This window comes from Chelonia mydas, chromosome 23 (genome assembly GCF_015237465.2).
Source record: "Chelonia mydas isolate rCheMyd1 chromosome 23, rCheMyd1.pri.v2, whole genome shotgun sequence".
NCBI lineage: Eukaryota > Metazoa > Chordata > Testudines > Cheloniidae > Chelonia > Chelonia mydas.
This window is the reverse complement of record NC_051263.2, coordinates 15,840,706-15,867,123: the sequence shown is the minus strand read 5'-3', so window position 1 is coordinate 15,867,123 and position 26,418 is coordinate 15,840,706. Positions and strand designations below refer to the sequence as shown.

General features: G+C 58.2%; 2 protein-coding genes across 2 annotated transcripts in view; both read right to left on the bottom strand.

Moving 5' to 3' along the window:
- Positions 1-26,418, bottom strand: part of LOC119564877 (immunoglobulin superfamily member 1-like) — a 967,916-nt gene that overhangs the window by 794,983 nt on the left and 146,515 nt on the right. The window contains exon 10 of the mRNA XM_043534610.1: positions 17,388-17,672. Within this exon, the coding sequence (XP_043390545.1) occupies positions 17,388-17,672 (285 nt within the window). The remainder of the gene's footprint in view (positions 1-17,387; positions 17,673-26,418) is intronic.
- LOC119564879 (osteoclast-associated immunoglobulin-like receptor) lies at positions 2,989-20,215 on the bottom strand. The gene is made up of 4 exons (XM_043534682.1): positions 19,984-20,215; positions 19,721-19,756; positions 3,588-4,602; positions 2,989-3,066 (listed from the first exon to the last, which is right to left on the bottom strand). The coding sequence occupies exons 1-3, from the start codon at positions 20,012-20,014 to the stop codon at positions 3,956-3,958; spliced, it is 714 nt and encodes a 237-aa protein (XP_043390617.1). The 5' UTR covers positions 20,015-20,215; the 3' UTR covers positions 2,989-3,066; positions 3,588-3,955.

Here is a 26,418-nt window from a genome sequence, read left to right as displayed (position 1 = left end):
AGTCCCATCCCCCGTCCCCCCCATTAGGTCCCCATCCCCACAATTCTGCCCCCTGTCCCATGTCCCTTCACCACCCTTGTGTCCTCTCACGCCCCTGTCCCCTCCCCCGTTCTGCCCTATCCCCATCCCCTATCCCCTCACACACCCCGACCTCCCTCCCTGGGGCAGAGAGGGGTAAAGGGTGTTGTGGAGGCAGAAGACTGAGGGGAAAGAAAGTGAGGGACCCAGGACTGAGGGGGCAGGAGTAGGAGGGGGGTAGTGAGAAGGGGAAGCTGCCGAGGGGTGGAAATGGCAGCTCCCTCCTGGGGAGCACTGTCTGCCCCCTCCCCCCTCACACCCCCAAACAATCCTGGCCCCCGGTTCTGATCTTTATGGGGAGCCTGTCTGCCCTCAAACTCCTGCACCCATCCCGACCCCTCTCCCCTCAACCCCCCTCCCGACATCCCCAACCTACTTCCCTCAAACTCCCAGCTCCCCCCAGCTGGCTCCCCCCAAATGCCCGCCATGGGGGGGCCCAGAAGGCCTGGCAGCTAAATCACTCTGGGCCTTGTTGTGTTCATGGAGATGTAATAAAGGGCTGGAGGTGCCAACACGCCCCAGCTCCTGCCCCACATTGAACAGGGTTAATCACGGGCCGGGGCGGGGTCCAGAACCCGCAGCCTGCTCTGACCCACGGCAAACCCCCCATTGACCCCTGGGACCGGCTGTGATAGACCCAGCAGAGGAGGAACCAGGGAGTCGTGGCAGGTGCCATGTGAAACAAAGGGTTTGTTCCCGCCCCGGTCCCATTCGCTGGAGCGAGTCTCTAGCCGGAAAATGCCCCTGGTTTGGGCCTCTCCCCGCTGGCCCTGGAAACGCTAGCAACTGTCCTGGGGGGCAGAGGAGCCGGCGGAGCTGTGAAAAGTCCAACCCCATTTCCTCCTGGGTTGGGGGTTCAGCCAGGGGAGGGGCGATGGTGTCAGGGTCCCTCTCTCCCACCGCTCTGCTCAGGACGTCTCCACGGAGCAGGGTCGGGACGGCCCGGGGGGCCCAGGAAACGGGGGGTGGCAGCCAGGAGGGTGAAGCAAGTCTCTTTCTTTAAGGCCCCAAAGGGAGGTGGGCGGCACAGCCCGTCCCCACAATATTTTATCTGGCAATGAGGCCTGGTTTCCAACACCCAAATTTGAGTCACAGATTTCTGCTCCCCAACTTCTCCCATGTCCCAGGCGGGCCCCAGCCCGTCCCGTGGAGTCTGTCTGGTGGCCGCTTGGGTTGGACAAATCCCGTCTTTGTGTCTCGCCGACTTTCCCCCCAACGTTCAATTGTCCAGGTTCTCGTGAGGCTGCCTGAACTTCTCACTCCCCTTCGTCGGCTGAACCCACCACGGGGGGACATTGGGAGGCTCCGGTATCACAGCCCCTCTGGGGTGGGGAGATTTCGGGGGCAGGGGAGAAGGAAACTCTGAGGGTTTGTACAATAGAAATACAGGGCAGGGGAGGTCTAGGGAGAAAGTGGGGAGAGAAAAGAGGCTGGGGGACCCCGCTGCAGAGACAAGAGGGGGATGGACAGCAGGGGGGGTGGACAATAAGTGCCATTATTCCAGTGCCACGCAAGACGCAGGCTCCCCGCTGTCCATTGACAGCCCTGGGCAGAGACTGGCCTGGCAGGGCCAGTGAGTGGGACCCGGCGCTGTCCAGGGGCTGCTCCGCGGGGAGCCCAATGAGCCCAGCACAGGGGCAGTTCCTCTAACTGGTGCTGCAGGGGCTGCTGCTCGCAGGGTTGGGGGTTCAATCCTGGGGTGTTGCTGTCAGGTTGGGAGCTGTTGGGGGGGGATTCACCGAGGCAGGGGTGTTTGAGAGCAGGAGGTTTTCTGCCGGCATTTCAGCCCCCCAAGGGGGAGCAGCTCATCCTCCGGGGAGATTTTCTTCTCTGCACGGCTGGATCCAGGCTCCCAGGGGGGCAGAGAGATGGCAGTTTAGAGGGGCCCGTGTCGCACTAGACCCAGCCCCTGGGGGCAGCAAGGGGCACAGAAGTGAGGGTCACCTCACCTACGACACCACCCTCGGGCAGCTGTAGTGGGCCTCAGCCAGGATCAGCCCCACGATGAGCAGGACCACGGCGCTCAGTGCCAGGTGGGCGATGTTGGCGGGGGGTGAAATCCGGGCATCCCAGGGGGCTGCTGCTGGGGGAAGGGGAGAGTCACTCGGCGGCTCAGACGGGGAGATCAGCAGCTGGGAGCCAAAGAGAGTGGGTGAACTGGCCACCTGAGCCAGCCGGCACCCAAGGGCCTGGCCAGGGGACTGTGACAGTCAGAGACGCAGGGTCCCAGGCCCCCCAGGACAGGGAACCACCCCAGCTCCCGGCCCCGCTAGGACCCCTCAGTCCATCCCCACAGGTGCCTCTGCCCCGGCCTGTCTGCTGCGCAGTGAGCCCATCCCCGGGGTATCTCGGCTGCTGCCAAACACAGCCAGGCAGTGCGCGCGGGGGGAGGCTGGGACTTAACCCACTGCTCCCCCCACCCTGTGGTGCCCAGGGAGCAGCCAGAGGCAGCAAAACATCTGTGGGGGATGGGTCGGGGGTCCCCTGGGACCCCCGTGGGGCAGGGCAAGGAAGAGCAGAGGGAATTCTGGATAATGATCACCCTTATTGCCAGGGGGAGATCATGGGGCCCAGGGAGGGGGCTCATTGCCCCAGCCCCTGTGCACCCAGCGGGGCCCAGCCCCGTCCCTCCCCTGGGATCCCCCCACAGCTCCCAGGCAGTGACCTGCAGGGCAGCAGGCATCCGGGGAGCTGAGGGCCTGGCAGTGGGCGAGGGGCAGTGGGTCTGTTTCTCCTTCCCCCCATGTCAATGAGCCCCTCCCTGTGGTGTCTGGGCCGCACCCACCCAGATTTACTCCCCCGTCATTCCCTGCAACCAGCCCCAGCCCCTGGGCACCACAAAGCTGTTTCCAGGGCTGGCTGGACGGTGATTCCCGCCCCCGCCCTGGTACCTGGCCCTGCGCTGCTCGGGCGGGTGGGAGCCGGCGCCGCTCCAGCCTGGATCAGGGCGGTTCCCTCTGCGGGAATAGAACCAGCGTACACCAGGGCCTGGGGAGGGGAAGAAACAGCGACTCAGCGATCTCCCCCCAGCTGCTGACTCAGCATCCATCTTCACTGTCAGTCCCAGGGAGAGGAGGGATGGATTTTAGTTGGTGGAAAATGGGGACCTCCCACCCCGTTCCCTCTCTGGGGGGGATGCTCACTTCCTCCTGTTTGTCTGTAGCAGAGGCAGGCCAGGAGGTGCCATTCACACCTGGAGTCACTGTGGAGCCGGTCTTGGTGCAGCTGTTCCTATTTGGGAGGAGGAACGTTCCCTTGTCTATAGAGCTAAAGGAGAGCTCGTCTGCCAAACGGGGCTGTATCAAACCGGGGGGGGGGAGGTGGCTAATCCGACAGCCCAGACTTGGTCTGAGATCACCGTCGGGGGGCGGATGGGAAAGACATGGGATTCGTAATTTCAGGTCCAGTTTTCATGTAGACAAGGTTTTAGTCCATCTTTCTATCCCTCAACAAACACACTCCCATCTGTCCACCTCCCTACTTTCCCAGAGACTCATATTCCCACCTACCCGTAGCCGTCCTTCCCCATGGATCTGTCCATCACCCTCTATATAGAAGAAATGAACCCATCAGCACTGTCTGCAAGGACCATCCCCCTCCAAACAGCCCGACTGGCCCCATGGGCGTCGGAGCGGGGAGCCCTGTTCCCTGGGGGATGAATTGTTCCATTTCTCTGGCTCACCTTCTCCCTCCGGCTCTGTTGAGGGGGATCCGGCTGCTGGGGCCCAGCTGGGTCGGTTCCCTTTGTGGGATGAAATCGAGCGTGGGCTGGGGCTGGGGAGGGACGGAACCAGCACCCAGGCCCTGGTGGGAAGTGGCTGAAACAGTGACTCAGCGACTGGGCCCCTCGCCCAACGACCAGGCATTTGTTATGGGTTTAATTGTCCAGGCTGGTGGGGAGTGAATTCAGCACTGGGGCTGGAGCCAGCTGGGCATCCTCTGGGCCCTGACTCCTCTGTGTGTCAGCTGGGGGAACATCCCCCTGGGAAAGGCCCCCTGTTCTGCAGCCTCTCTGGGGGCAGGGATCCCCCCTTCCTCTGCCCTGAATCTCCAGCAGCTTCTGCTCCCCCTGGCTGGGGAACCCCGCAGTGATTGCGTCCCCGCTCCCCAGCCGGGTGTCCCCTCTGCTGGATCCAGAGCTCAGGGCAGAGCCTGGCCCATTGGGGCTGAGCCCTTCTGAGTATCCAGCTGGGTGTGGGGCTGGGAGCGGGGAAGCTGAGCCGGGCCCCTCACCGGCTACTACCAGCTCCATGGCGTCGCTGGGCTCTGAGCAGACGGACAGGTTGGATTTGATGCTATATTGGCAGCTGTAGCTCCCTGCATCTCTCTGGCTCATGTTGTGGATGAAAAATTGAGCCACATCCTCTGGGGGGTCTTTGCCCTGCCGTGCTTCTGGGTCTCCAGCTTTATACAGAAGGACCCTCGCTCCCCGACACCGACACTCACACCGGACGGTCACGGCTCCCCCCGGGGCGATTGCCCCACTTGGGTGCAGGGAGATGTTGGGTTTGGGGTAGCTGGGCTCTGCAGGCAGGAGGAGACAGGCCGTGAGACACAGACCCCGGCACGGTCACTGTTTCCCGTCCCCACAGCCGGGCCCCAGTGACGAGGCCGAGACAGCGGGCTGCAGGCAGAGAGTCTCCTGGATGCTTTTTCCCCAAATCCAAGAACGAGAGAGCTGGGCTAGCGACACAAGAGCCCCTGGGGTCCCCCACACCTCAAGAGGGCAACTGTGCGGCTCCATCTGCCAGGAGCCCATGGAGGGGTAGCTGGGGCAGGGCAAGGAGAGGCCGAGGCGACCTAGAGGTCAATTGCGTTTTATCTCCATCAGCTGCAGAAGGAGAAATCAGTTCAGTGGGCACGTGCACTAGCTTTCTCTGACACTCACCGAGGAAGAGGACGGTGAGAGCAGATGGCATGACGGAGGCAGCGAGAGGCCCCTCAGCACTGACACCAATGCCCCAGAGCCCAGCTCCACCCAGCCCCAAATAACAAACTCAGCCGGTGTCTCCAGCTACAGGAAGCCGACGTTGTCTCTGATCTGCAGGGGAAATCTAGTGCAGTCAAAGTAAGCAGAGGCGCCTGCAAAACCCAAGCCTGGGCCCATCGGCTTAGCCAAGTGTCATGCAGCTCCCAGCTTGTCTGTGTCTCTGTGGGGAGGGGGACAGTTCTCCCTCCATGTACCCTGCAGCCTTGGGGAAGGTGCACCAGGCTGGGAGCCAGGAGAGCACGGAGTCTGGTCTTCAGTCTGCCACTGACCACCATTTCCATGCAGATTCTCCCACATCCCTCCTTTCTTACATTCTGGGTTCAAACATGGGTGGTGGCCTGTCCTAAATATCAAGGGAAGGGTATCCACCATTCTGTACACAGTGCTATAAAATCCCTCTGGCCAGAGGCAAAAGCCTTTCACCTGTAAAGGGTTAAGAAGCTCAGGTAAACTCGCTGGCACCTGACCCAAAAAGACCAAGGAGGGGGCAAGATACTTTCACACCTCGAGGGGGCGGAAAAGGCTTTTGTCTGTCTGTGTGATACCTTTGCCAGGAACAGATCAAGGATGCAAGCCCTCCATTCCTGTAAAGTTAGTAAGTAATCTAGCTAGAAAATACATTCAGTTTTCTTTGTTTTGGCTTGTAAATTCGCTGTGCTGGAGGGAATGTGTATTCCTGTTTATGTGTCTTTTTGTAATTTAAGGTTTTGCCTAGAGGGATTCTCTGTGTTTTGAATCTGACTGCCTGTGAGATTCTCTTCCATTCTAATCTTACGGAGTGTTTCTTTTATCTTTGTTTTGTTCTTCTAATAAAGTTCTGTTTTTTAAGAATCTGACTGGGTTTTTAGGGTCCTAAGAAATCCAAGCTGGTCTGTGCTCAACTTGTTTATTCTCAAGCCTCCCAAGGGAAGGGGGTGTGAGGGCTGGGGGGAAAGCTGGGGGAAGAGGAACTCCAAGTGGTCCTTTTCCCTGGTTCTTGGTTAAAGCGCTTGGTGGTGACAGCATTCCTAGTCCAAGAACAAATAGAGATTTTGTGCCTTGGGGAAGTTTTTAACCTAAGTTGGTAGAAATGAGCTTAGGGGGTCTTTCATGCGGGTCCCCACATCTGTACCCCAGAGTTCAGAGTGGGTAAGGAACCTTAACATGGCCCGTGAAGATAAAATTAATACGTGATCAGAAAATTAAAGGATGGCGCCGTAATGCATGTGCACAAGGGGGCAGAGTTAAGGGTGTTTGGGAAACTTTGTGGCATCCTGATACGGGAGGGTTTGACTTGAGCCTTCCCGCTCAGTCTGCCAACCTGCCCACCTGCAACACAAGCCATGGCACCATTTTAAGAGCGGGCACGATAGGGAAGGCCTGGGTTTTCTGCCCCTTGTGCCTTAGCTGAGCGTTGATGACGGGTTTACACTGTAACGTCTGGTTCTAAGGGGCTTTTCTCAGCGTGTGAATTAAATCAACCAGGTTCAAAAGAAAATCAGAGAAAGAGAAATTCTATCCCAGGCCCCCAACGGGTCACCAACCGGGAGAGACCGAGGGACCTTCTAATGCCCCTGCAGAGACCCTGTCCCCCGAGCTGGAGGAGACACTGTCAGTGGTTATGTGGCCAGGCCCCTAGAGAGGGATGTGACAGGCTTTGTTTATACGCCATTGGCTAGTGGCAGCAGAAAGCTGGGGGTCAGGAAGGTTTGACTCAGTTCTGGGGTCTGTCAGGGGAGTGAGGACTAGTGGTTAGAGCCGGGGGGTTGGAGCTGGGGCCAGGACTCCTGGTGTCACCATCGTGATGTCGCCCCTCCGGGGCTTGCACACAGCGCTGGGCTGGGCCGGGGCTGCATTAAAGGTGCTTCAGCTGCCCGGCCGAAGGGTCCCAATGAGTCTCCTTCAATCAGCTCCCTTGTCCCAGGGCCCCGGCCCCCCTGCTCACCAGCCCCCTGGGATCCTTCGCCCCCGGCCCCTGGAGCAGGAGGGAGACGAGCAGCAGTTTCATTGTGAAGCAGGGTCATTCCCCCCGCCACCTGACCCCCCCGCCTGACCCCCAACCCCATATCCCAGCTTGATGCCCCCCTTGGCAGGGGCAGGGAGAGAAGTGACTCTGGGGTTGGGGCCATTATAGGGCAGGGAATGTGGGGCAGAGGGGCTGTGAGGGGGGAAACTGAAGGGACAAAAACCAAAAATGGGGCCACCTCGTTAGCGGCAGGTTCGTGTCTGAAGCAGGAGGCTTCTCTCCCCTCCCAAATCCATTGGTGAGTTTCAGGGGGAGTCACTGCCCCTGAGAACAACCTCCATCCCTCTCCCTGGGCAACCACTGCCTGGGGAACTGCCCCATAATCTGTGACTTAGTAGATTCCCCCAGGCCCCCGTACCTGGCCTGGGCTGCCCTGGTTGGTGGGAGCCGGTGCCATTCCAGGCTGGGTCGGGTCCCCCTGTGGGAATAGAACCAGCGTCCGTCAGCGATCCCCTCCCCCTCCCCTCCGGTGACTCAGCATCAACCATCAGGGTCCTTCCTGGGTGTGTGTGTGGGCATTTATGTGGCTGGGACGGTGCCAGCTGGGCAGCTCCTGGGCCCTGACTCCTCTGTGCGTCCCCTTAACAGGGGCAGCCTCAGGGAGCATCCCCCTGGGAAAGGCCCCTGCTCTGCAGCTCCCGCAGGGGCAGGGACCCCCTTCCCTTATTCCCGAACCTCCAGAGGCTCCTGCTCCTCCCCGGCTGGGGAACCCCCCCAGTGACTCTGTCCCAACTCCCTGGCCAGGCGTCTCCTCTGCTGGGCCCAGGGCAGAGCCTGGCTCTGAGCGTCCCATGAGTGCAGAGTCCCCCTGAGGGTCCGGCTAAGTGTGGGGCTCTGGACACCAAGCCGGACCCCTCACCTGCTACCACCAGTTCCTCGGGGTTGCTGGGCTCTGACCAGGGGAAGGGATCTGTTGCATAGTGATAATAGCAGGTGTAGCTCCCTCCGTCTCCCCATCTCACGCTGCGGATGAGAAATTGCCCCCCAGCCCCAGCAGGCTCCGCATGTCCCAGCGGGGTCCGATCCCCGACCTTAAACAGAGAGAAGCTGGCGTCCCGGCAACCAGCCCGACCCCGAATGGTGACATCCTGCCCCAGGGTGGTCACCCTGCTGGGGCTCAGGGAGATGGCGGCTTTGGGGTACATCTCTGCACTCCGAAGGAGACAGAGGCTGAGACACCGAACCCGGCCCACTCCCTGAGGTCTCACAGCTTCCCGCCGCTGGGATCCCACAGGCTGCACCGAGCTCCTGTATCCCAGCCCCCTGGAACTGGGCTACCCAGAGCAACCCACCCCCGCCAGCCAGGAGGGGTGCGCCCTGCTCCCCTGACTCCCCCAGCTTGGGACTGCTCCCAGCCTACCTCTCCCCCGCCCCGGGGAGTGTTGTACTTAAAGTACTGCACAGGATCTGTTCAGGGGGAATAAGGCAAAACGCCACGTTTATTGGTAATACATATATCAATTAACACTGGATCATATGCATATGATATATATTACACTCACACTCACATACACAAACACACAAGCACACTCCCTGCTCCCCCAGAAGGACTTGACTGAGGGGTCCTGGTTGTCCCCACAAGCTCTGTTTTGGACTGTGTTCCTATTGTTCAATAAACCTTCTGTTTTACTGGCTGGCTGAGAGTCTCAGTGAATCCCAGGAAGAGGGGTGCAGGGCCTGGACTTGCCCACACTCCATGACACAGGGGCTGTGAGGGGAGACTGAGGGGACTAAAATGAAAATGGGGGACCCTGAGGCTGAGGGGGCTGGAGCTGCGGAGGGATGTGAAGGGGGGGCAGTGAGAGGGGAGGCTGCTGGGGGAAGAAGTGGCAGCCCAGGGAGTACTGGGGGGTGCTGCTCCCACCTCGCTCCTCACATGCCCAGCAATCCTACCCCCCACTCCCCCAGCTCTGACCTTCTTGGGGGAGCCTGTCTGCTGATGTGCTTTAACTAACTCTGAGTCTCTTTTCCCTGCCAGCTTAGGACTTCAGTGCCCGGTCTGGTTTGAGCCAGACCCGCCAGGCTACTACAAACATAGACCCAGGGTCTGAACCACACCCCCAAAGCTGCAGGCTTTAATTGAAAACCACTCAGCAAGTATTCCTGTCTCCAGCACCCAGACATCTAGCTCCCAGTGGGATCCAAACCCCAAAAGAACCTGTTTTACTCTTATACAGGGTAAACTCATAAATTGTCCACCATCTATAACACTGATAGAGAGATACGCACAGCTCTTTCCTCCCCCAGGTAGTAATCACTTACTCTGGGTTAATTCATACACAAAAGTGATTTTATGAAGTATAAAAAGTCGGATTTAAGTGGTTTCAAGTAATAACAGACAGAACAAAGTAAGTTACCAAGCAAAATAAAACAAAACACGCAAGTCAAAGCCTAATACATTTCAGAAACTGAATACAGGTAAATCTCACCCTCAGAGATGTTCCAATAAGCTTCTTTCCCAGACTTGACTCCTTCCTAGTCTGGGCCCAATCCTTTCCCTGGTACAGTCCTTGTTAATTCCAGCAGATATCTTAGGTGAAAAGCAGGGGATTCAACATGACTGAGACCCACTTCGTTCTGTTCCTTTAATAGCTTTGGCAGAAGGCAGGAATCCTTTGTCTCCTTCAAAATGGAAAAGCATCCGGTTAAAGATGGATTTCAGTTCAGGTGACATGATCACATACCCTGTGAGACTTCATTACCCGCTTGCTGGCACACAGGTATACAGGAAGTCTCATAAGTAAACAGAGCCATTTACAACCAGTTGTCCTGGTGAATGGGAGCCATCAAGATTCCAAACCACCATTAATGGCCACACTTTGCATAATTACAATAGGACCTCGGAGTTATATTTCATATTCCTAGTTTCAGATACAAGAATGATACATTCCTACAAATAGGATGACCACACTCAGTAGATTATAAGCTTTGTAATGATACCTGACAAGAAAACTTTTGCATAAAGCATATTCCAGTTACATCATATCCACAAATATACAAATATTTTTATAAAAATAGGGAGTGCAATGTCACACCGACCTCATTTCCTCCCGGGTTGGGGGTTCAGCAGGGGAGAGGCGATGGCATCAGGGTCCCTCTCTCCGACCACTCTGCTCAGGAAGTCTCTGCAGATCAGGGCCCAGACGGCCCGGGGGGACCAGGAGACGGGGGCTGGCAGCCAGGAGGGTGAAGCGAGTCTCTTTCTTTAAGGCCGCAAAGGGTGGTGGGTGGCACAGCCTGTCCCCGCAATATTTTATCTAACAATGAGGCCTCGTTTCCAACACCCCAATTTTGGGTCACGCATTTCTGCTCCCCCCCTTCTCCCGTGTCCCAGGCGGGCCCCAGCCCGACCCATGGGGTCTGTCCGACGGCCGCTCGGGTTGGACAAATCCCGTCTTTCTGTCTCGCCAACGTTCCCCCCAACGTTCATTTGTCCAGGTTCTCGTGACACTGCCGGAACTTCTCACTCATCTTCATTGGCTGCGACATTTGGGGACATTTGGAGGCTCAGGTATCACAGCCACCCCCTGCGGTGGGGAGATTTGGGGGGCAGGGGAGCAGGAAGCTCTGGGGGGGTTGTACAATAGAAACACAGGGAGGGGGAGTTCTAGGGAGAAAGGGGGGACAGAAAAGGGTCTGGGGGAACCCGCTATAGAAAGAGGAGGGGGACAGACACTGGGGGTGCAGTAAGTGCAGTTATTCCAGCACCAGGGCCAGACGCAGCCTCCCCACACACAGGGGACGGGGGCTCTGTCTAGGGATGCTGGGGGGAATGGGATTTTGCGGGATCGGGGGAGAGGCCCAGCTCGGGGCTGGGCGATGAGCCCTGGTGGTGCTGCGAGATTTAACTACCCAGCCACCGGTTGGGAAAGGGCTAAGGCCAAACGCACCCCGCCCAGTGAGGTCCTAGATGGACGGGGGACGACGGCGGGTGTCTGAGAAGGAGGCCATAACGGGGGGTGGCCAGTTTAGACTCGCTGAGGACCCCCACGCAGGAGCTGGCTGCGAAGCGGCAGGTAGCAGGCAGGTGGGGTGACCGTGGCTGTGAAATGCCGGGTGCCCAGCCCCAAGGAAAGGGAGCGGGCAGAGCGGGCAGTGCTGGGAATCCGGCCGGGAAGGGGCTAGTTATCGAGTGCCCGGCCCCCCAGTGCTCTGGGCTCCCCGCAGATGCAGGTGGTGCCTTCCCCATGCTGAGTCCTGCTTCGTCCCTGCTCCCCACTCGCAGCCCTGGGCAGAACCAGCCTGGCTGGGCCAGAGAGTGGGACCCTATCACCCTCCAGGGGCTGCTCCGTAGGGAGTCCAATGTGCCCAGCCCAGGGGCAACTCCTCTAGCTGGTACTGCAGGGGCTCGTGCTCACGGTGTGACGGGTTCAGACAGAGAGACACCCTTCGGACTGCCACCTGACGTGCTGAGATTACCTCTGAGCCACTTTCCACTGCCACCTTGAGACTCCAGAACCCTGCCTTGTTGAGACAGACACACTGGTCTGCTGCAAACACAGACCCAGGTCTGTTCCACGCCCCCAAAGCTGGAGGCTTTAACCAAACCCCGCTCAGCAGGTCACCTATCTCCAGCACCCAGACACCCAGTGCCCAATGGGATCCAAACCTCAAATAAACCCATTTTACTCTGTAAAAAGCTTAAACAGGGTAAACTCATAAATTACCCGCCCTCTATAACACTAATAGAGAGATATGCACAGCTGTTTGCTCCCCCAGGTATTAATCACTTACTCTGGGTTAATTAACAAACAAAAGTGATATTATTAGGTATTAAAAGTAGGATTTAAGTGGTTTCAAGTAATAACAGTAAGTTACCAAGCAAAATAAAACAAAACACGCAAGTCTAATCCTAATGCATTAAGAAACTGAAGACAGGTAAATCTCCCCCTTAGAGATGTTCCAATAAGCTTCTTTCCCAGACTAGACGCCTTCCTAGTCTGGGCCCAATCCTTTCCCCTGGTACACTCCTTGTTAGTTTTAGCTCAGGTGGTAACTAGGCGATTCCTCATGTCTGGCAGCCCCCTTTGTTCTGTTCCACCCCCTTTTATACCTTTGGCCAAAGGCGGGACTCCTTTGTCTCTCTCTGGGTTCCCACTCCTCCTTCTAAATGGAAAAGCTCCAGGCTTAAGATAGATTCCAGTATCGGGTGACATGGTCATATGTCCCTGTGAGACCTCCTTCTTCATTACCCACAGGCTGGTCCCCACGTCCACAAGAAGGCTTGCAGGTAAATAAACCATCTACAGTCAATTGTCACACACGGCATCGGGGGGTCAATCCTGGGGAGCTGCTGTCAGGTCGGGAGCTGTTTCGGGGGGGGGATTCTCTGAGGCAGGGGTATTTGGAGGCAGGGAGGTTTGTGCTGGCATCTCAGTCCCCCGAGGGGAAGTGGCTCATCCCCTGGGGAGATTCTCTTCCCAGCATGGCCGGATCTAGACTCCTGGGGGCACAGAGAGACGGCGGGTTAGAGGGGCCCGTGTCACCCTGGGCCCAGGCCCTGGGGGGAGCAAGGGGCTCAGAAGGGGGGATCACCTCACCTACGGTATCTCCCTCGGGCAGCTGTAATAGGCTTCGGCCAGGATCAGCCCCAGGACGAGCAGGACCACGGCGCCCAGCTCCAGGCGGGCAATGTTGGCGTTGGTGAAATCAGGGCGTCCTGTGGGGGTTGATGAGGGGGGAAGGGAAGAGTCATTTGGCAGCTCGGATGGGGACATCGGCTGCTCCGGGATTGGAGCCCCCCAACACCCTGTCCAGCAGGACTGGACCAGCCCCCGTCTGGGTGTTTCCCAGGCGCCGCGGCTTTGGAGCCTCCCTGGGGCTGGACCCCCAAGGGGAGGCCAAGTCCTGTTGCCCCAGGGGCCCTGAGCCTCAGTTTCCCCGGTGAAGGGGGCTCCCAGGTGGACGAACTGCCCCTGAGACACCTGGCACCCCAGGACCAGGCCAGGGGATAGGAACAATCAGAGCCTCAGGATCTTACCCCCCACAACAGGGAACCACCCCAGCTCCCTGTCCCCATAGGACCCCTCTGTCCACCCCCACAGGTGCCTCTGCCCCGGCCTGTCTGCTGTGCGGTGAGCCCATCCCCGGGGTATCTCGGCTGCTGACACACACAGCCAGGCAGTGCACGGGGGGAGGCTGGGACGTCACCCGCTGCCCCCCACACTCGGGCGGTGCCCAGGGCCCTGGGGACCAGGGCGCAGCCAGAGGCGGCAGAACATCTATTGGGGGACGGTCAGGGGGGACCATAGACCCCCAGTAGGGGGAGGGGAAGGAAGAACCAAGGGAATTCTGGGTAATCCTCACTCCTATTGCCAGGGGGATGTCATGTGGCCCGATAATGGGGGGTTATTTCCCCAGGACTCTGGCACCAGCTGGGCCCAATTTCACAGCTTAGCCCACCAGAGCCTGTCCCTCCCTTGGCATCCCCCAGCGAACTCCAGGCAGTGACCGGCAGAGCAGGAGGCATCGGGGGAGCTCTGGGTCCGGGGCTGTCCCTCCCCCGATGTCTCAGCCCCACCCACCCCTGGGCACCACGACCTGTTTCCACAGTAATTACCCACCGCCCCAGACCCAACCTCCACTATGGCTCCCAAGAACGGGAGCAATGCAGGGGAACATCCCCCTGGGAAAATCCCCCTTCTTTGCAGCTCCCCCTGGGGGAAGGGATGCCCCCTCCCTCTGCCCCGAACCTCCAGTGGCTCCTGCTCACCCCCGGCTGGGGAACCCCCAAGTGACTCCATCCCGGCTGCCAGGCCGGTGTCCCCTCTGCTGGGCCCAGGGCTCAGAGCAGACCCTGGTTCTGAGCATCCCATCAGTGCAAAGCCCCGGAGGATCCAGCTGGGTGTGGGGCTGGGTGGGGGGACAGAGCTTCTCCGGTCTTGGGCCCACAGTGGGCTGGGGCAGAAAGTAGCAAATGGGTTGTGGGGCTGCACTGGGGGGGACGGAATGGGGCGAGACTGGGGAAGGGCAGAAAGGGGTGTGCTGTGGGCGGGGCCACAGGCTGAGGAGGCGGGACAGGAGAGGCAGGGCAGGTGAAAAGGTGGGGAGAGACTCCCTCTTGCTCTGGCCAAGGGCCCCAGGAAACCTTAATCCAACTCTGCCCGTGACTCAGCATCGATCGTTACTGTCAGTCCCAGGGAGAGGGGTTTGTGGCTGGGGACGGAGCTGGCTGGGCAGCCCCTGGGCCCTGATACCTCTGTGCGACCCCAGTGCGGGGGCAGCCGGGGGCATCCCCTGGGAAAGGCCCCTGCTCTTCAGCTCCCCCTGGGGGCAGGGATCCCCCCTCCCTCAGCTGTGAACCTCCAGGAGCTGCTGCTCCCCCCTGCCTGGGGAACCCCCCAGTGACACTGTCCCTGCTCCCTGTCCACGGGAGTCCTACGGCTCTGGGCAGAGCCTGGCTCTGAGCATCCCATCTGGGTGCCGACCTTCTGAGGGTCCGGCTGGGAGCGGGGACGTGGAGCCGGGCCCCTCACCTGCTACCACCAGCTCCACGGGGTCGCTGGGGTCTGAGGAGACGAAGGGCTCTGATGGGGGCCGGTAGCTGCAGCTGTAGCTCCCTCCGTGCTGCCGGCCCACGGTGGGGATGCGGAACTCGGCCCCGTCCCCAGCAGGGTCCATGTGTCGCGGCGGGTTCAGGTCTCCAGCCTTGTGCAGGAAGAACCTCACGTCCTGGCGCTGCCCCTGACACCGGATGGTCACATCTGCCCCTGGGGCGGTGACCCCAGTGGGGCTCAGAGAGATGGAGGGTCTGGGTAAGCTGGGATCTGCGCATAGGAGACAGGCTGTGAGAGCCAGACCCGGGCACCCACCCAGCCCCGGCCTCCAGCTGCAGAAGAGAAGAGTGAGGGGGGATTTGATAGCAGCCTTCAACTCCCTGAAGGGGGACTCCAAAGAGGATGGAGCTGGGCTGTTCTCAGTGCGGGCAGATGACAGAACAAGGAGCGATGGTCTCAGGTTGCAGTGGGGGAGGTCTCGTTTGGATATTAGGAAACACTATTGTGATGGTGCCCCCATAAGGCTTTATGAAAATATACTTCTCAATGTATATATGACATAACTAGATGGTGTTTTATGCTACATATGCCACCTAACATATCTCTGTCAAGGTTATGACCTACTGAATCTATTCATCCTATTTGTATCCATGTGTCATTATCGTATTCGAAGTTATGAGTATTGGCTGCGTACTTGCTTGATTCTGAGTAGGTTTTAGTGAAGCAGTTGGTCAGCTTCCTGAGAAAGGACTATTCTCAGAAAATGCCCAATCAAGAAGCCCATAAGCCAACAATGAATTTGGAGACGCCAGTCCACATCTGGGCTTTCCCAGGAATGTGGCCTGGCTGGTAAGGAACTCAGTCATGCGTGGACATGTGACTTGCCCAGGTGACTCCAAAACTCCATTTTGTAGCTGGACTTTGCATAGGAGAGAGGAGGGGATCTCCACCCACAAGAGAGAGTCTATTTAAACCTCTGGGAGACCCCTCCATTTTATCTTCAGCTGGCTAAAGAGAGAGCCTCTCCACCCCCAAAGATACCTGAAAGAAACTGGAACAAAGGACAGTAACTACAGGGGATGTGAGTGATAGCTGGACCCAGACTAGAAGGAGATTAGTCTGTAAAAGGAAGCTTACTGGAACTGGTGAGGTTTTTATCTGTATTCAGTTTGATTAGACATAGACATGCGTGTTTTGTTTTATTTTGCTTGGTAATTCACTTTGTTCTGTCTGTTACTACTTGGAACCACTTAAATCCTACTTTCTCTATTTAATAAAATCACTTTTTACTTATTAATTAACCCACAATATGTATTAATACCTGGGGGGAGGAGGGGCAAACAGCTGTGCATATCTCTCGATCAGTGTTATAGAGGGCGAACAATTTATGAGTTTACCCTGTATAAGCTTTATACAGAGTAAAACAAACTTATTTGGGGTTTAGACCTGATTGGGAGTTGGGCATCTGAGTGTTAAAGACAGGAACACTTCGGTAAGCTGCTCTCAGTTAAGCTTGTAGCTTGTGGGACGTGGTTCAGACCTGGGTCTGTGTTTCTGGCTCGCAAGCGCGTCTGGCGCAGCCAGGCAGGATTCTGGAGTCCCAAGCTGGAAAGGAGGGCAGGGGCAGAAGTAGTCTTGGGATATCAGTTGGGAGCCCCAAGGGGGTTTCTGTGATCCAACCCGTAACAACTATTTCACTAGGAGGGCGGTGAGGCACTGGAATGGGTTCCCTAGGGAGGTGGTGGAATCTCCATCCTTAGAGGTTTTTAAGGCCCGGCTTGACAAAGCCCTGGCTGGGATGATTTAGTTGGCGTTGGTCCTGCTTTAAGCAGGGGGTTGGACAAGATGACCTCCTGAGGTCTCTTCGAACCCTAATCTTCGATGATTCCCCGTCTGGCCCTGGCATGGGCAGATCCAGGGGCCCCGTGGCAGAGATTCTCTCCCAGATTCCAGAGTCCCCCTGACCCAGAAACCTGGCCCTGTGACCTGGGCTCCCAGTCCCATACACATGGAGCCATAGCTGCCTAGTTCTTGGGGTTCTGATACGTCGTGTGTGGCCCCTGCCTCATTCACTGCATCCCCCCTTTCCCCTCCCCCCGAGCACAGGGCGACTCAGAGGCTGCTCTCTGGATCCTGGCACTATAGGGCCTGAGCCCCACACAGGAAGGAAGTCAGCCCCCTGGGAGGAAGCGAGGTATCTTTATCCCCATTCTACAGGGGCAAACTGAGTCACAGTCAGATTCACTTTCCTTCGTGAGCTCCCAGGGGCAGGGACGGTCTCTTCACTCTGTGTTTATGCAGCGCCGGGCACAACGGGGTCCTGACCATGGCGGGGGCCCTACATGCTCCCCCAACACAAGGGATCCAGTGCTATTGAGGCCAGTGTTTGCAGAGGTCTCCACTAACTGTGGGCGTCTCGGTTTGTGGGCGGTCGGTCTGAGATCCCCCAAGATTGAGGCCCCCCCCACAAAGAAGGACACTTTTGAAAACCGCGATGTGCTCACATCACACAGAGTCTGTGGCTGCGCCAAGAGAACAGAGGGGAGGGGATCACGGGATTAAATAGCGACTCACGGTTCCTACGCACAAGGGGCAGCGTTAAAGTCACCTCCCTGCCCCAAGTCCCCAGGGACTGATGCTCCCCCCTGGCTGGGGAACCCCCCAGTGACTCCGTCCCCGCTCCCCGGCTGGGCATCCCCACTGCGGGGTCAGGGCTCAGGGCAGAGCCTGGCTCTCAGCGTCCCATTAGCACCGAGCCACCATGACGGTCTGGCTGGGGGTGGGGCTGGGAACAGGGACACCGAGACGGGCCCCTCACCTCTCACCACCAGCTCCACGGGGTCGCTGGGGGGCGATGCGGCGGCTGACCCCGATCTGTTGTGATAGGAGCAGTTGTAGTTCCCCCGGTCCTCCCGGCTCACGTTGCTGATGGGAAACACAGCCTCAAAACCCTTCGAAGCCATGGGTGGGAAATGGCGTCCCTCTTTATTCAGCACAAACCGCATGCCCCGGTGCTGCCCCCGACACCAGACGGCCACGGCTCCCCCCAGGGAGACCCCTCCGCTGGGGCTCAGGGAGATGCTGGGTTTGGGGTAGCTGAGCTCTGCAGGGGGAAGCAGACAGGCCGTGAGGCGCAGGCCCCGTCACCCAGTCCTGGGGCCCATCCCTACCACGCAGCCTCCGTGGGGGGTCAGACCCGGCGGCCCTGGGGACGGGCTCCTGGGTGCCTTTCCACAGGGGCCCAGAGTTTCCTCTCAGCCCTGGGCTAACAGCATGAGACACGGAGCAACCCCAGCCCCTGCGGGCCCAAAGCTCTGCTCCCAAGTGGGTGACAGACCAGTCTAGTCTCTAGGGGTCCATTCACGCCCTGGCTTCTCTGCTGGGAGGGGGCTGGGAGCCAGGACTCCTGGGTTCTGTCCCTGGCTCTGGGAGGGGCTTGGGGTCTAGGCGGGAGAGCAGGAGGATGTAAGCCAGGACTCCGGGTTCTGTCCCTGGCTCTGGGAGGGGACTGGGGTCTAGTGGGGAGAGCAGGGAGGATGGGGCCCAGGACTCCTGGGTTCTGTCCCTGACTCTGGGAGGGGCTTGGGGTCTAGGGAGAGCAGGAGGATGTGGGCCAGGACTCCGGGTTCTGTCCCTGGCTCTGGAAGGGGAGTGGGGTCTAGTGGGGAGAGCAGGAAGGATGGGGGCCAGGACTCCTGGGTTCTGTGCACATGTAACGTGACTGTTGTCCCCTTATTGACATTCACTCGTGGTGTTTTGGTTGCTCGCTCCCAGCACCAAGGGGAAGGGTCGATGGGAATCCAGGACCCTGAGACCGACAGTCCCCAGGAACAATGGGGAGAGGCCAATGCTCCAGGTGAGCCTGATTGCCAGGGCCAGCGGGCTAGTCAGGAATCCAGGGGGTCCCGTCCTCTGGGTGAGCTGGAGTTGCCTGGGGCAGACAGAGGGGGGCCGAGCTAAGGAGAAAGCAGGGGCCCGAGCTGAGCTGGGAGCACCCAGAGCCGGGCCAGCCAGAGGGGCCAGAACAGCAGCCCGGGGAGGAGGTCCGTGCTGGGAGCAGAGTCAAAGCAGCAGCCCACAGAGCAGCCCTGTCCTGGGAGCGGAGCTGCAGCCACCGGAGCCCCAGACACGCTGGCTGTGACCTCCCCGGGCCACAGAGTAGGGTGACGGGTTTTCCTTTCACCTTCCCTATTTTTTTCCTTATTTTTCAAAATTGATTCTTGTGTAAGAAATTGTCTGTAATGATCAGGGGGTCAGGGAAGCATCCAGCGCAGAGAGAGCACCCGGGAGAGGGGACACCCTCGCCCCTTCCTGAAGTGACCACAACACGGTTGGGGGTCGAGCCCCCCGGGAATCTGGGGCCCAGCCTTGCCGGGGTTACGAGGACTCTGCCACACGGGAGGGAGGAAGGGGAGCCCTCCAGGTCAGGCAGGCCGATGGGTAAAGGGAGTGGGAGCGAGGACTCAGATCCTTTCGCTAGCCAATCCCACCGGGGCGGGTATAACCCAGGAAAGTTCCCCACAATAGCGGGACCATTCCCCCGCTTCCACACAGCACCACCCCTGACTTGTAGGGGACTGTGCAAGTCTCTACTATCCACTGAGGTTTATAACCTTCAGCTCCGCCCGTCACCCCCTAACTGATGTGTTACCTGGGAAAGGCCCCCCTGCTCTGCAGCTCCTGCTTGGGGCAGGGATCCCCCCTCCCTCAGCCCTCAATGTCCAGTGGCTGCTTCTTCCCCCGGCTGGGGAACCCGCCAGTGACTCCGTCCCCTCTGCTGGGCTCAGGGCAGAGCCTGGCTCTGAGCGTCCCATCAGTGCAGAGACCCACCTTTCCCCAGGCCTTGGGATCGTGGGGTGGGCGGCTGTGAGTTTGTATGAGCTGAAATAAATCCACATTCCCCCCACCCTCCGCAATCTTCCCAGCCTTGGGGGGCAGGACACTGAACCAGTGGATGGTTCCCATCTGCTTTCTCAGACCCCGGGAGCCAAGGTTGGCTCCTCGTTACTCCCTGGTGGGGCAGGGCAGAGAAGAACTGGGACGGGTCTGAGCGCCCAGGGGGAGTTTGTGTTGAGTTTTGGGTAGGGTTCAGGACTCAGATCCCCTCTCCCATCCTTGATGTTTCTGTTCTCCCCCCAGACTGATACTCACCTCCCCACGCCCCACTGTGACCGGCCAGCCAGCAGCCTGGAGAGGAGACGGCTCGTTAGTCACCAGATCCCAGAGCAACTGGATCCCTCACCCTGGTCTCATTTCCACCCCACCCCACCCCGCCATGGGCACACACCCTGGTCTCAGATCCACCCTTCCTTGGGCACATGCCCTGGTCTCAGATCCCCCCTCCTTGGGCACACGCCCTGGTCTCAGATCCACCCCCCACATGGACACACGCCCTGGCTGTCTCCGATACTTACCAAGGAAGAGGACGGTGAGAGCAGACGCCATGATGGGGCAGTGGGGGGCCCCTCAGTGCTGCCACCAACACCCCAGTGCTGAGCTCCACTGAGCCTGAGGCCCGAGTGCGAGGAGAATGAGGAACTGCGCCGGGGGCTGAAGCATGAACTGGCGGTGGGGGAGCGGAGAGGCCTAGGGGACCTCCCAGAGGTGAGTGGGGATAGACCCCGGGGGGCCAGTTCCGCAGGGAACCTCGAGACTAAATTGCTGCCCCTGGTTAAGGAGGGGGGGATGTGGATGCCCACCTCACTGACTTTGAGCAGGCTGGAGATTTGAACTAGGGGGACCCTGCGGAAAAGCCCCGGTGTCTAGCTCCCTTGCTGGGTCCCAAGGCCATAGACTCTGTCAGCCAGATGGATGGGGTGGTGGACAGGCTCTCACTCCTGACCCCAACCTATATGTCTCTGTGGAGTCTCCTGAGGTCAGGCCCCTCGGACCCCCAGTGGGAGTGGAAGGTGATGGTCAACGAGGAGACATTCGTGGGGTGGCGAGACCTGGGACAGAGAGAACTGTTGTCAGGTCCCTGATGGTGCAGCCTCAGATTCTGAGGGGCTGCGTGACCTCTGTCTTCGTGACCTCGGTGCCTCTGTCTTCACGAACAAGGTCAGCTCCCAGACTACTGCACTGGGCAGCACAGCATGGGGAGGAGGTGACCAGCCCTCTGTGGAGAAAGAAGTGCTTCGGGACTATTTAGAAAAGCTGGACGAGCACAAGTCCATGGGGCCAGACGTGCTGCATCTGAGAGTGCTAAAGGAGTTGGCGGATGTGATTGCAGAGCCATTGGCCATTATCTTTGAAAACTCATGGCGATCCGGGGAAGTCCCGGACGCCTGGAAAAGGCTAATGTAGTGCCCATCTTTAAAAAAGGGAAGAAGGAGGATCCTGAGAACTAAAGGTCAGTCAGCCTCACCCGAGTCCCTGGAAAAATCATGGAGCAGGTCCTCAAGGAATCAATTCTGAAGCACTTAGAGGAGAGGAAAGTGATCAGGAACAGTCAGCATGGATTCACCAAGGGCAAGTCGTGCCTGACTAATCTAATTGCCTTCTATGACGGGATAACTGGCTCTGTGGATGAGGGGAAAGCGGTGGACATGTTCTTACTTGACTTTAGCAAAGCTTTTGACACAGGTTCCAACAGTATTCTTGCCAGCAAGTTAAAGAAGTATGGGCTGGATGAATGCACTATAAGGTGCATAGAAAGTTGGCTAGATTGTCGGGCTTAACGGGTAGTGATCAATGGCTCCATGTCTAGTTGGCAGCCGGTATCAAGCGGAGTGCCCCAAGGGTCTGTCCTGGGGCCGGTTTTGTTCAATATCTTCATAAATGATCTGGAGGATGGTGTGGATTGTACCCTCAGCAAGTTTGCAGATGACACTAAACTGGGAGGAGAGGTAGATACGCTGGAGGGTAGGGTTAGGATACAGAGGGCCCTAGACAAATTAGAGGATTGGGCCAAAAGAAATCTGATGAGGTTCAACAAGGACAAGTGCAGAGTCCTGCACTTAGCAAGCAAGAATCCCATCCACCGCTACAGACTAGGGACCGAATGGCTCGGCAGCAGTTCTGCAGAAAAGGACCTAGGGGTTACAGTGGACGAGAAGCTGGATATGAGTCAACAGTGTACCCTTGTTGCCAAGAAGGCCAATGGCATTTTGGGATGTATATGTAGGGGCATTGCCAGCAGATCGAGGGACGTGATCGTTCCCCTCTATTCCACATTGGTGAGGCCTCATCTGGAGTACTGTGTCCAGTTTTGGGCCCCACACTACAAGAAGGATGTGGAAAAATTGGAAAACGTCCAGCGGAGGGCAACAAAAATGATTAGGGGACTGGAACACATGACTTATGAGGAGAGGCTGAGGGAACTGGGATTGTTTAGTCTGCGGAAGAGAAGAATGAGGGGGGATCTGATAGCTGCTTTCAACTACCTGAAAGGGGGTTCCAAAGAGGATGCCTCTGGACTGTTCTCAGTGGTAGCAGATGACAGAACAAGGGGTAATGCTCTCAAGTTGCAGTGGGGGAGATTTAGGTTGGATATTAGGAAAAACTTTTTCACGAGGAGGGTGGTGAAACACTGGAATGCGTTACCTAGGGAGGTGGTGGAATCTCCTTCCCTAGAAGTTTTTAAGGTCAGGCTTGACAAAGCCCTGGCTGGGATGATTTAGTCGGGGATCGGTCCTGCTTTGAGCAGGGGGTTGGACTAGATGACCTCCTGAGGTCCCTTCCAACCCTGATATTCTATGATTCTGTCATATACTATATAGGCTTTCAAAGTGTGTATTAATGTTTCAATTTCAATTCAAATTTCCAACCATTGATTAAATTGGCAACTCTGCACGTAACTAGTTCACAACTGGGGAGGTGTTGGGGAAATTCACGGGGGGGTGTAGGCAAATTCCTGCTGCATGCCTTGCTGAGTCATAAGGTGTATCCCTTGCCTTCTCTCAGTGGGTCAGTTGTATAGCTGATGGCCCTTGATGGGCCGTCAAGCAGGCTAGGCAGTGCTGATGCCAGGCTATCTGGGGGAGTCATCCAGATACACAACACAAGTTTGGAACTACAGACATACTATAATATAACTTACAATACAAAGGTGATACAAACACATAAACAAGATTATCATACCTGGCAAATTGTAACATTTTTGCAGATCCCTTACAAGGCATATCATAACTCATTGCAATTTTACAATATTGGTATTCATAATATCCTCACATGTCCCCCAGATTCCATACAGCATCACAGGGAGAACACCGCCTGTGTCTGTGGGGAGCCCGGGGCACTGTGGGGCCAAGCACTCGATAACTAACCCTTTCCCGGCTGGATTTCCCACTCTGCCCGCTCCCTTTCCTTAGGGCCAGTACCCAGCATTTCACAGCCACGGTCATCCCACCCATCTGCCACCTGCCCCTTCGCAGCCAGCTCCTGCCAGGGGGTCCCCATCAACTCTAAACCAGCCACCCCTCGGTTACAGCCTCCCCCTCCGGGATCCAGGTCATTCCCCGCCCATCCAGGGCCACACTGGGCAGGGTGTGTTTGGCCCTAAATCCCCCCAGTAGTACCTATCAGGGCTCATCGCCCAGCCCTGAGCCGGGCCCCCCAGCATCCTAAGACAGAGCCCCTGGCCCCCTCTGTGTGGGGATGCTGCATCTGGTCCTGCTGATGGAATAATGGCACTTCCTGCCCCCCAGGTCTCTGTCCCCCTCCTCTCTCTGCAGCGGGGTCCCCCACCCCCTTTTCTCTCCCTAGACCTCCCCGGCCCTGTATTTCTATTTTACAAACCCCCAGAACTACCCTCTCCCCTGCCCCCCAAATCTCCCCACCCCAGGGGAGGCTGTGATACCAGAGCCTCCCAATGTCCCCTCGTGGTGGGTTCAACCGACGAAGGTGAGTGAGAAGTTCAAGCAGCTTCACGAGAACCTGGACGAATGAACGTTGAGGGGAAAGTTGGCGACACAGAAAGACGGGATTAGTCCAACCCGAGCGGCCGCCAGACAAAACCCGCGGGCCGGGCTGGGGCCCGCCTGGGACACGGGAGAAATGGGGGAGCAGAAATCCGTGACCAAAATTGGGGTGTGTCACGGACTCACAGGACATGCCCACTCTTGGCCCCATACACTCCCTGGGGGGAACCCCCTTCAGTGCCTTCTCAGGCATCCACTCTCTCTCGGGGGTTAGGCCCCTCCACCTCCTGGAACTGCACCTCTCTGAGCCTTAGCACGCCTGCCTCTGCCCTGGGCCCCCGCAGGGAGTCCACTCGCTCTGACCCCCGGGGCCCCCACGCCCAGAGGGAATAATGCCCCCCTGTTCTCTAGCCTGGAGCGACTCTCAGCCAGCGTAAAACAGGAGGGTTTATTGAGCATCTGAACCCAGCACAGGAAACTCTCCGGGCCTCAGGCCTGGCATCCCTCCGCACAGCACATCTAAGCCAATGCTTTATCACGGGGCGGGGGCCCTGAACTTCCCCAGGTCACTGGCTAAGTGACCCCGCTCAGTTCAGACTTGAAGGGGGAAGAGATGTGACGAAGTGGGGGGTTTTCTTGGTTTTTTCAATGGCTGCATGCAGAGGGGGTGGGACTCAGTTTCCCTGGGTGTTACTGGTTTCACGAGGTGATGGGAGAGGGAGTTGGTTGGTACAGGGGACCCGCGACGGAACTTGGGACCCCGGCCAATGGCCTGGAGATTGGAGACCCCAGCGACTGGTGACCGGGAGGCCCAGCTCAGGAGTCACAGCCGGTCCGGCCAGTGGGAGGACAACGGGCTGTGAAGAGAGGACCCCGGTGACCGGACCAGCCGGTTCCAGCCAGAGGGGCCAGAGGACAGAAGAGGGGAGAGGGAGCCCAGGTGACCCTGTTCACCTGGAGAGAAGACAATGGACAGAGCGGGGGCTTGGGGACGGTGATATCAGATGCCCAGCTGGGAAGCAGGGGGGGTTAGGACTGGAGAGAGGACCCGGTGTGACCTCGCCTAGCAGCCTGGACCCCGCACAACGGCCTGGAGATGGGGAACCCCAGTGACTAGTGACCAGGAGTAGCCAGTTCTGGCCAGTGGGAGGACAAAGGGCCAAGGAAGGAGGACCCCGGGGGCCTGACCAGCCGGTTTCAGCCAGTGGGGAACAAAGGACAGAAGAGAGGAGGCCCAGGTGGCCTGTTTAGCTGGGTCAGAAGACAAAAGGCAGAGGAGGGGCTGTAGGGGAAGGTGATATGGGGGGGGCGGCTGGCCCCAGAGCAGGGACTGACTGGCTCAGGGGGGTGGGGAATGGGGCACGAAGCCTTTCCCCTCTAGGGGGCGCAGGCTCCCATCCAGCCCCAGGGCAGGGCCTGGCTGGCTCACGGGGGGCCGGAAATGGGGCACGGGGCCTCTGCTCTCTAGGGCTGAGTTTTCTTGGAGTCCAGGGGGCAGAACAGGGGGGCTAGGAGTCAAGACTCATGGGGTCTATCCCTGGCTCTGGGAGGGGAGTGGGGTCTCCTGATTAGAGCGGGGAGGGGTGGGAGTCAGGACTCCTGGGTTCTATCCTTGGCCCTGGAAGGACAATGGGGTCCAGTGGGTGCTGAGCCCCCTGTGTTCCCCATGCCCCCTGGGCGTGGGTAATGGCATCTGACCTTGTGGGCAGGGCTGGAAATCCCCCCAGCCCCGGGCCGAGCGCTTAGACCAGGCCGTACTTGAGCAGGGAGCCTGGGTCCAGAAGCAGCAGCTGCAATGCTTGGGTGAAGCTTCTGCTACAAAGGGGTCCCCTTCCCCGCGGACAAGGGCCGTGGGGTGAGCGGGGAATGAGGGGTCCAGGGTGTGGGAGGGGGTCAGGGCTCTGGGCTGGGAGTGCAGGCTCTGGGGTGGGGATGAGGGGTTTAGGGTGCAGGAAGCAGGGGGTCTAGCTTACCTCGTGTGGCTCCTGGTCAGCGGTGCAGCGGGGGTGCTGAGACAGGCTTCCTACCTCTCCTGGCACCGCAGACCACGCAGCCCCCCCGGAAGCAGCCAGCAGCAGGTCCGGCTCCTATGCGGAGGCACACAAGCGGCTCCACGCAGCTCTCACCCGCAGGCACAGCCCCCCCACAAGAGAACAACTTTTCTCAATCTTTTTTATGGCAGCCTTTCAAGTAGTTGAAGACCATGATCATAACCCCACTTAATCTCCTCTTTTCCAAACTAAACATGCCCGGTTCCTCCAGCCTTTCCTCACGTGGCTGCATTCCCGCCCTTTCATCATCGTCGCTCACCTCTGGATCCTTTTCCAGTTTCTCCACATCCTTTCTGCACAGCGGTGACCGGAGCTGGACGCAGCACTCCCGGCCTGCCCAGCGCCCAGCAGAGCGGGACTCTCACCGCCCAGGACTGGCACGCTGCCCCTCTCTTAATGCAGCCTACTATCAGTCCAAGATGGACTTCAATACCAGGTGATATTATCACATGACCCTGCCGTGTCAAAGCAGCCATGAGTCAAAGGTTGTTTGGAGCATCCCAGGAAACGTCTGAGGAAGGTGGGAGATTAGCATCTTCAAAATCCTATTGTTCCCCCTAACAGATCATTGACCAACCAGCCAGACTCATGGCGTTTTGTGTGTGGGCGTTCCTCAGGTGCAAACATTTTTGTAATTGGTACATTAAAGTTAGGAATATTGACTGATACAGAAATGATCCATGCATACAAACAGGATCATCACGTTCAGTAAATCATAACCTTTCCAATGATATCTTACATGACCCATCTTGCATAAAATACAACTCAGTAATGCCACATTCATATCAAAAGCAGATCCCGATGACGACTATGAAGTGCCACAACTGGGTCAGTGGGGATCCCACCCAAACACACCAGCCTGTGCTCCGGCCACAAAACCGGACGAAAGTCTGGTGTCCCTGGGCTACTTCCTACCACAGCCTGGGTGGGTTGGGGGGGG

Excerpts from the sequence above, each read along its gene's own strand:
- LOC119564879 (XM_043534682.1), bottom strand. The coding sequence starts at position 20,014 with ATGGCGTCTGCTCTCACCGTCCTCTTCCTTG. Across the intron at positions 19,757-19,983 it reads TCTCACCGTCCTCTTCCTTG|GCTGCTGGCTGGCCGGTCAC; the intron begins GTAAGTATCGGA and ends TCTCCTCTCCAG. Across the intron at positions 4,603-19,720 it reads TCACAGTGGGGCGTGGGGAG|AGCCCAGCTACCCCAAACCC; the intron begins GTGAGTATCAGT and ends TCCTGCCTGCAG.